Source organism: Otolemur garnettii, unplaced genomic scaffold (assembly GCF_000181295.1).
Source record: "Otolemur garnettii isolate 467f Iridium unplaced genomic scaffold, OtoGar3 scaffold00127, whole genome shotgun sequence".
Lineage (NCBI taxonomy): Eukaryota > Metazoa > Chordata > Mammalia > Primates > Galagidae > Otolemur > Otolemur garnettii.
Window position 1 is genome coordinate 2633611 of NW_003852522.1, and position 8691 is coordinate 2642301.

At 53.0% G+C, this 8691-nt stretch overlaps 1 protein-coding gene across 6 annotated transcripts in view; it reads right to left on the minus strand.

Annotated features, from left to right (window-relative positions):
* Nucleotides 1–1861: 1861 nt before the first annotated feature.
* PRKCSH (protein kinase C substrate 80K-H) overlaps nucleotides 1862–8691 on the minus strand; it is a 14546-nt gene continuing 7716 nt past the window's right edge. For 4 of the 6 annotated variants that reach the window (XM_023518021.1, XM_023518023.1, XM_003797939.3 and 1 more), the window contains exons 8-18: nucleotides 5843–5927; nucleotides 5143–5221; nucleotides 4521–4607; nucleotides 4087–4266; nucleotides 3917–4019; nucleotides 3399–3468; nucleotides 3068–3157; nucleotides 2752–2826; nucleotides 2568–2667; nucleotides 2323–2485; nucleotides 1862–2198 (exon numbers count right to left, since the gene is read on the minus strand). In XM_023518021.1, the coding sequence (XP_023373789.1) occupies nucleotides 2339–2485; nucleotides 2568–2667; nucleotides 2752–2826; nucleotides 3068–3157; nucleotides 3399–3468; nucleotides 3917–4019; nucleotides 4087–4266; nucleotides 4521–4607; nucleotides 5143–5221; nucleotides 5843–5927 (1016 nt within the window). In that variant the 3' untranslated portion in view covers nucleotides 1862–2198; nucleotides 2323–2338. The remainder of the gene's footprint in view (nucleotides 2199–2322; nucleotides 2486–2567; nucleotides 2668–2751; nucleotides 2827–3067; nucleotides 3158–3398; nucleotides 3469–3916; nucleotides 4020–4086; nucleotides 4267–4520; nucleotides 4608–5142; nucleotides 5222–5842; nucleotides 5928–8691) is intronic. The other 2 variants (XM_012810177.2, XM_023518022.1) reach the window with 2 other exon arrangements.

Here is an 8691-nt window from a genome sequence, read left to right on the forward strand (position 1 = left end):
AGGCAATGGACACAGCCCCCTTCCCAAGCTCCAGCTCTGGCTTCTGTCTGGACTTTGCATCTCTGTAGTTTTCTTTCTTTTTAAAAAAGTAATAATAATAAAATTCCAACAGAAGCCACACAGGCCAGAGCCCCTGGGAGCCCTTTGAACCACTCCCTGAACCCCCCTCCCATGAGGACCCAGTCAGAACTGAGAATCATAAAACCCTAACTTTAGCTACAGTTGAGTTGCCTTCCTGCCCCCAACCCCCATGTCCCCACGTTTGGTGTCTGGCCATGGCCCTATCTGACTGTCCAGCTCTCTCTCCCCTACCCCTCCCGGTGTTGTTATTAAACATCTGTGGAGCTTCTGCTGCAAGGAACAAAAAGAAAAAAAAAATCAGAAAAGTGACAAAAAAAACAAAGAAGAGAAGAAAAATAAGCGACAAGAAAAGGAAAAAAAACACAGATTTTTTTAAAAAGGAAAAAAAAAAGACATAAACTGGCACCAGTTAACTTTCTTGTACTTTTTTGCTGAATTTAGCTTCTTGTAGTTTTAACTTATTGCTATGTTAACTATTTATTATTCCTGTTGCCCTGTAAGGACATCTGTGTATATTTCTGTTACTTCATCCAGTTTGCAAGTTAAAGGAACGATGATGTTCTTGTTTCTTTAAGTTTTGCCGAGACGTGGTTATGCCTAATTTATTTATAAAAGGGGAAGTGGAATCATTAAAGAATAATAATTATTAATAACAGTAATGGTAGCCGAGTGGCACCCGGGGGCATGTGCTCCGTGGGGCAGTCCCCAGGGCCAGCAACGTCCGGGGTCTTAATGGGATTATTTTTGCTCTTGTCTTGAGAATTTTTTCAGTCCTATTTAGCTGGTGAAAACCCTAGCTTGTTCTTGATACATGAACCTATTTATTCTTGTGGTTTTAAGTCCTCCCGGCCCTCTCCCCTGAAGCAGGGCAGGGACTCCCCCCAGCGGGTCCCCCCTTCTCCTTGCTTTCTTGGAGCCTCTCTCCTCTCCGCCCTCCACACGTGGGAACACACATGTCCCCGTGGGAGGCGTCTGAGCAATAAAGGCTGGCTTTGTCCCCTGCCCTGGGGGAGCCAGGCTCCAGACAGGGGGCACCTCCCCACACCCCTAACCGAGGCCTGCAGCCCCCAAGACTTGGGAGGAGACTTCATTTTCTAAAACACTAAACTCAGCCCAGCCAGGCCCCCACCCTGGAGGCCAGCCTCTCACCCCAGGGGGCCAGGCCAGGGCTCCCAGAAAAAGAGGGGCCTTGGGTCTTCCACATCCCTGGGGGCAGAGGCAGGCAGGGCCTGTGGGGAGGGGACTAAGCCCCCCCAGCCTTCCCTTCATCCTGTTATTTATTTGGAAGGTTTCAAATCACAACAGAGTCCATGTTGGAGGTGATAAAGAACTGTTTAAAAAAAAAAAAAAGACAAAAAAAACACAACCCAACAACACTTTACTTTGCGTTTAGACTATTTATTACCAGGATTACAGGCCTGGCCGCGGTAACAGACTTTTACATGGAATTGTTTAATTATTTGTACTTTTCATGCCAGAAAATAAAAGTTCGGAATCTTATGGCTTTGGATGGTTGTCTGTGCATGAGTGTCCTGTGTGACAGTGCCCTTGCTGCTGTCCCATTCTGGGCCTGGGTCTCATCTGGAGCAGGAGCTGTGCCCCAGGGGAGAACCTGTGGCCTCCCCACAGCACTGATGAGGGTGGGATACTAACCCAGAGGGAAGTACAGATGCAAACAGTTTAGGGTCCATCTGATGGCCATCCTCCTGGCATTTACCCTCAGCCTACCCCTGCCCAAGTTCATGCCCATTCCCAACAAAGTAAGGCAATAACAGCTGAGTTTGGGTGGGGAGATCACATTTATTGGTTTGAGGTCATAGGTCAAGTCATTCACGTGTCCCCACCAGAAGGGGAGTCCAGGCAGTGGGCAGGGGCATGGCCACCAGGGTGGGGGGCTCAGGGAGAGTGAGCTCCTTTATCCCATCTTTGCAGGCTGCTGAGGCCTAGGAACATGCCTCAGCCCCACCTGGGCTCCAAGAGCAAGACACGAAGTCCACAAGGGTCCTGCCCCCATGGAGGAGAGCAGGAGACCCAGAGGCAGGTCTGATCAGTGATCCACAGACACGGGGGCAGGTGGGCACCAGAGCTGAGGGCTGCTTTTATGCCTTCTCGAGGTTCTGGGGTAGAAGGGAGACCACATTACAACACTAGGAACACAGACAGAGGTAGGGGTGGTGGTGATGTGGGTCAATCTTCCTCAAACCCTGCTGCCCACCCAAAATGAGGCAGCTGGGACCCCACCTCTGCGCCTGAGTGGCTAGAGCTCATCATGGTCACCATCGGCTGGTGGCTCAGGTGGTGGCTCCAGGCAGGCAGCTGGTGTCATCAACTCCATGAGGTACTCACAGCGACTGGGCTCTGTGGTACTGGTCACCATGGTTTCCTTCCCGCACAGGAGGCGCACCTGTGATGGGGCAGGCAGGTGCTCTGGTGGGTTTAGCTGGTTCAGGGTCTTCCCCTACCCAACCAGCCAGGCAAGCACTCACTGTGGTAGATCGGTTGGGGCCCTGCCAGCAGCCTGTGCCCTGCTCATACTTCATGGCACTGAACTTGTCGTGGTCAGGGCCAGCCCATGAGCCCCAAGTGCTGTGGAAGAGTGGGGGTGCTGAGGGCCAGGCGGCTGCAGGGAGCTGGAGGTCAGGGGTCAGAGCCAAGCCCAAGCCTACTCACCCAAGATTGGTGGGGGAGCCGCCCAGTTTGGGTTTCTGTGAGACCAGCTTAAAGGGGCAGAGCCGGTAGACATATCTGTGGATGCACAGGACTAGTAAGCAGAACATGGGGCACAGGGACCCTGGCCTCCTCCCCACAACTTGTCCCTGTGTCTTCAAAGTCCCTGCAGAGGGGTTGCCTCAAACTCCGATTTCCAATTGGCCCCGAGGCTTCTTTTTCTCCTTGAAGCACATGGGTATTCCCCTCAGATCACCCCCCACCACCCCACCCTGAGGATGGAGGGTGTGGAGGGAGGATGAGGGCATGGGGGACGCACTCGTTGGTGGTGAGCTCATAGCACTGGCTGTACAGGTAGGCGAACTCCCCGTTGGGGCCAAAGTCAAAGGAAATCTCCTGCTCTAGGTTCCTAGAAGTGGAGGGTGAAGGGTTCAGAGGCAACCAAGAACACCAAATTCCTTGGAGAGCTGGGCAGAGCAGTGAAGGGCCACTCGGGGCTGTCTCCCCTGTGGCCTCAGGGGACCCTCCCTGCAGAAGCCAGACGCGCCTAACGCTTGGTTGCCTGGGTGACTCCCTGTCCCCAGTTCCTCTGGGAGTTCAACAGTGGATGCTGGGGACAGGTGGCACCACCATGATTCAGGCCCTGGTACCTGATAGATTCTTCCATGTCCTTCAAGGACCGCTCAGCCTCTTCAAATTTGTTTCGGGCCTCCTGGGCAGCTGGAGTAGTACAAGGGGAGGGCATGGATGTCAGAGGTGGACCCATGCCCATTCAGGAAGATGGCAAGGAGGTGCTATGAGTGTGCCTGTATTCCCCTGCCACTGGGCCTGCCCTGGGCAAAGATTGAGCCCAGAAAGGCCTCTGGGATCTTGCCAGCCACAGGGCAGCCCAGGCTCCTGGGGCCTGGCTGGCTCCCAGCCTACCAGAGGTGACACAAACAAGCCGAAATCCATGGAGAGGCTAAAGGGTCCCTGGGGCCCGAGAGGGTGGGACTGGCTTACCTCAGGCCCCAGTCCGCCCCCAAGTCCTCCCAAGACACCCAGGCTTGCTCACAGTTAAGCTCACGGTGGAGGAAGGCAGACCAGGTAGCACTAATTTTCCCCAACTGCGCAGAGATTCCACCAAGGCAAGACATGCAGGGCCCTCTCTGCCTGAGGTCTCACTCACCATCAATCAAGGCCTGTGTCTGCTCACTGTAAGGCGGCATCTTGTCCTCCTGGGTAGCAGTGGGGCTAGCAGGCTGGGGGGGACCAAGCGGGGATGGGGCCTCCTGGAGAGCGGTAGAGTCAGAAGGGTGCCCCCACCCCTGCCCCACCCCTTTTCCCCGAGACACACACCTTGGGCTGCTCCCCCAGCACCTCGGAATCATCTTCCTCCTCTTCCTCATCCTCAGCCTCTTCCTCAGCTGCCTCCCCCTCCTCCTCCTCCTCCGTGGGTGATGAGGGCACTGGGGGATGCTCTTCCTTAGGCTCCATCACATCAGGGGTAGATGGCACTGGCAGGTCAGTAGGCAGTGCCTGGTGGGCAAGCAGGGTAGTTGGTACTGTGGGCTCAGGGTCTATCTCCACCTGCCCTCCCACCCCAGGCACACACCCCCTGAGGGGCCTATGGGAAGGCATAGCCAGCCATCTGGGGAGGGAGGGGCCTCTGTGAAGGGTGCCCAGCTGGCCAGGGTGGCCCACTGCCAGAACTGGAGGCAGCTCCTTTGTGAAGCGCTGGGGGTAGGGCAGGGGCAGGACCACAGTGTGTGCCCTCCCCATCCCCCACTGACCTCAGACCGGTATTTGTCCTTAATGGCGGCCCAGACACGGTCATAGAAGGAGGCAGGATCCATCTGCATTTCACCCCCGAGGAGGGTCTGTGTGCAGCAGGAGTGGTGTCAGAATTATGGCCTCTATGTGCCACTCCAACCTGGCATGCTACAGGTGCTCGGGCTGCAGTGCCAGGCCCTATGCCCTGCCCTGGGTGGGGAGGGATGAGGTGCTGCCACTGGAAGAGGGCAGCACAGGTCTGCGGTTGAGAGGGGAGGGGCCCATGGGGAGAGACCCAGGGGCAGGGGAGAAGCTGAGAGAGAGAGAGAGATAGGAAGATGGAGGGAGGGGAAACAACATAGGAGCAGAGAACACCTCCCCCAGAGTAGGGTATACAACTGAGGGGGCTAGGAGCATGTGGGAAGGGCAGGCATAGGAAACAGGAGCTCTAGCCTGACTGGCTCCAGCCTAGGTCCCACCTGCAGGGGGAAGTGACCCTGGACAGCTATCAGTCACGCCAACTGAGGCATCCCCAGGAGCTCTCCCAGGGGACAGCCCAGGACTGCTGTCCCGTCCTTTCCCCTGAGGTCACCCTAGGGCAATGCTTCCTAGAAGCTCCAAGACTAAGGGAAGCCAGGGTACCTGGGCTTCTGCTTCAGAGAGTGCCCCATCCCCATCTGTGTCCAATTCCACGTGGGTCTGGAGCTCAGCCACGGATACTCTGCAGGGTAGGACAGATAGGTGGGTGAGACCAGGGCACTGTACAGCCTGTCCTCCCAACCAGGTCCCATCCCCAAACTTGCTTCAGGACCTCAAGGTATGGTGGTAGGGAATGCAGGAAGCTGCAATGAGGTGGGGTCTAGAGCCAGGATATCAATCCAGCCCCATAGCCCCAGGAGGGGTAGCTCCTGCTGGGCCAGGCACCCCATCCTGCCCGCACCCCATCCTGCCCCCACCCCAACCACGGGCCATAGCCCCTGCTTATCCCCAAGAGCCCACCCTCCACCAGGGGACCAAACAAGTTCAGGACACAGCTGGAATTTCAGTCCCAAACTGGTTTTGGCCATAGCAAACTGGCCACAGAGTTGGTATGAAATATAATTAATTGATCCCTAGACCCAAGCCCTCAGACTGGGCTCCACTACCCAGGTAGGGAGGTGTTCTTACCCTGTCATCCAGAGATTCTCACCCCATCTCATGCATGAATACACAGAGGCCTGATCTGACAGACACCGGGCCCCATGGTAGAAGACCCAAAGGGGCTGTGGCTGGTCTATTAAGACAGTGATGGGGGAAGGGACCCTAGGGCCAGTACACACAGGTCCAGCTCGGGGACACTCACAACCCGTCCATGTTGTCATCCAGTTCCTGGAAGGCATCAGCTGCCAGCTCCTGCTCCCTCTGAGCCCTGGAGGCAGCCAGCTGCTCTGTGGAGGGGCCAGCTCTGTTACCCTGGGCCCTGCCTACTGGGTCCCACCACCTCAAAACCTACTTTCCACCCTCCACCAGTACCCCACAGGGCACCTGCTATTTACAGATGGTCTCTCTTCTGCCCGCCTCATTTCCACCTAGCCTGGGCAAAGGGGTAAAGAGCCTATTGTGTATCAGGCTTCAACTTGGTCCTCTGCAAACAGAATAACAGCTGGCACTTCCTCTGCAGAACCTTGCGTTACCTCAGGAGATCTCAAAGTGTCCCCAAAGACCTGGCTGACACTGGCCCTCTCACAGATGAGGGCCTGAGGAGGTCCTTGAGGCTCAGGTGGGTGAGCTGAGCTAATTTTCTGGGGTTTTTGCGGAGATGCTATGATGCTCAGGCTGGTTTTAAACTCCTGGGCTCAAGTGATCCTCCTGCCTCGGCCTCCTAAAGTGCTGAGATTGCAGGAATAGCCATGGCACCCAGTCCATTTCCCCCATTTTAAAATCAACAATTCAACGGCATTAAGTACATCTTCAGTGTTTTACAACCAGCATTATCATCTAGTTTCTTTCAGAACATTTCTATCACCCCAAAAGAAAATTAGTCCCCATTAGCAGTCACTCCCTGTGGCCCACTCCTCCTAGCCTATGACAACTACCTATGTACTTTCTATCTCTATAGTGTGGCCTATCCTCAACATTCCAAATAAGTGGAATATTATAGTACGTGACCTTCTGTGTCTCACTTCTTTCATTCAGCATTAACCCTGAGGTTCACCTGGTTTGCAGAATGTGTTAGGACCTTCCTCCATCTTTTTTTTTTTGAGACAGAGTCTTACTTGGTTACCCTTGGTAGAGTGCTGTAGCGTCATAGCTCAGAGCAACCTCAAACTCTTGGGTTCGAGTGATCCTCTTGCCTCAGCCTCCCAAGTAGCTGGGACTACAGGTGCCCGCCACGTCTGGAGATGTGTGTGTGTGCGCGATAATATATATATATATATATATAACCCACCACCTCTGGCATATAAGGCCAGTGCCCTACTCCTTTGAGGCACAGGTGCTGCCCTGGATATTTTTTCTTTAGAGACGGGGTCTTGCTGTGGCTCAGGCTGATCTTTAACCTGTTGAGCTCAGGCATTCCACCTGCCTTGGTCTCCCAAGTGCTGGAATTACAGGTATTAGCCACTGTGCCCAGCCCCTCCTCTGTCTTAACAGTGATATGAATTCCACTGTATAGCCTTAGCAAGATTTAATATTGTTTTCTTTATTTTTTTTTTTTGAGACAGAGTTTCATTATTTGCCCTCGGTAGTGTGCTGTAGTGTCAAAGCTCACAGCAACCTCAAACTCTTGGGTTTAAGCTATTTTCTTGTCTCAGCCTCCCAAGTAGCTAGGACTACAGGCACCCATCACAACACCTGGTTCGTCTTTTGTTGCAGTTGCCATTGTTGTTTAGCAGGCCCGGGCTGGGTTTGTACCCGCTAGCCCTGGTATATGTGGCCGTCACCCTAACCATTGAGCTACAAGTGCCAGGCCATAGCAAGACTTATTTAATCCAGTTACCATTTTCCCCATTATTGTCATTATTTTTATGGTATTCACCTTTATTATTTTTACGACATTTTTATATATGGTGTTTGGCCCTTTACAAGTGGAGATGCTTTTTCACTTTCTTCATTAGTCTTTGGTGCCTGGGACTTTTTTCCTAGACCACATTTTAAAAAGTGAATTCACTCATCTGTCACTTTGGGCTACAACATCATGGATCTGGGCAAATGCAGGCCAAGTCTTCCTCAGGACAGGATGGGTTCTCCACGTACAGTGGCTGAATCAGAGGCTAGCATTATGTTTTTTACAGGTTCTTAGAGGATGGCAGGGCAGAACGGGGAAGGTGCCTGGCTGAGGCCCCTGGCTGCACCCCTCACCATCTGTGAGTCTCTCTCATCTTGAAAAATAAATAAAATACCCAGGCATGGTGCTCACACCTGTAATCTAGTACTCTGGGAAGCCAAGGTGGGTGGCTTGTCTGAGCTCAGAAGTTTGTGACCAGCCTGAGCAAGAATAAGACACTGTCTATAATAAAAATAGAAAAACTAGCCAGGTGTGGTAGTGGGAGCCTGTAGTCCCAGCTACTCAGGAGGCTGAGGCAAGAGGATCACTTGGGCCCAGGAACTTGAGGTTGCTATGAGCTATGATGACACAGCACTCTATCCATGGTGACAGAGTAAGACTTAATTTCAAAAATAAATAAATCAATAAAATAAGGAATATGAATTTTGAGATCCAGGCTGGTTTTGAACTCCTGAGTTCAAAGGATCCTTCCAAGTAGCTAGGACAACAGGCGCACACAACTACACTTGGCTTGGATTTCTTCTAAATCAGATGGAAATCCGGAAGAAACAGAAGGGATTTCCAACTTTCTTTCAAGGCCCAATTTGCATGTCACATTTCTCTTACTCATGAGTTTAGCCTTGAAACATACACTACCCATGAAAGTCTGAATTGGGTGACTCTGCACTGTGCCTGACTGCAAACCCCAAGAGGGCAGAACACAGCAGAAAACAGGTCATGGGGAAAGAGGGCATTCACCCTCCACCCCTTTATGGACACATTACATATATCCCTGTGGGTACTGCCCCTACCCAGTCAGGCCTGGAGATCTACAGTATAGATCCCATCTCCTGCCTCCAGAGATGGATATGTGACCTAGGCCTAGCCAATCAAAACATGCATTGTGGCTCAGCGCCCATGGCTCAACTGGCTAAGGCGCCAGCCAC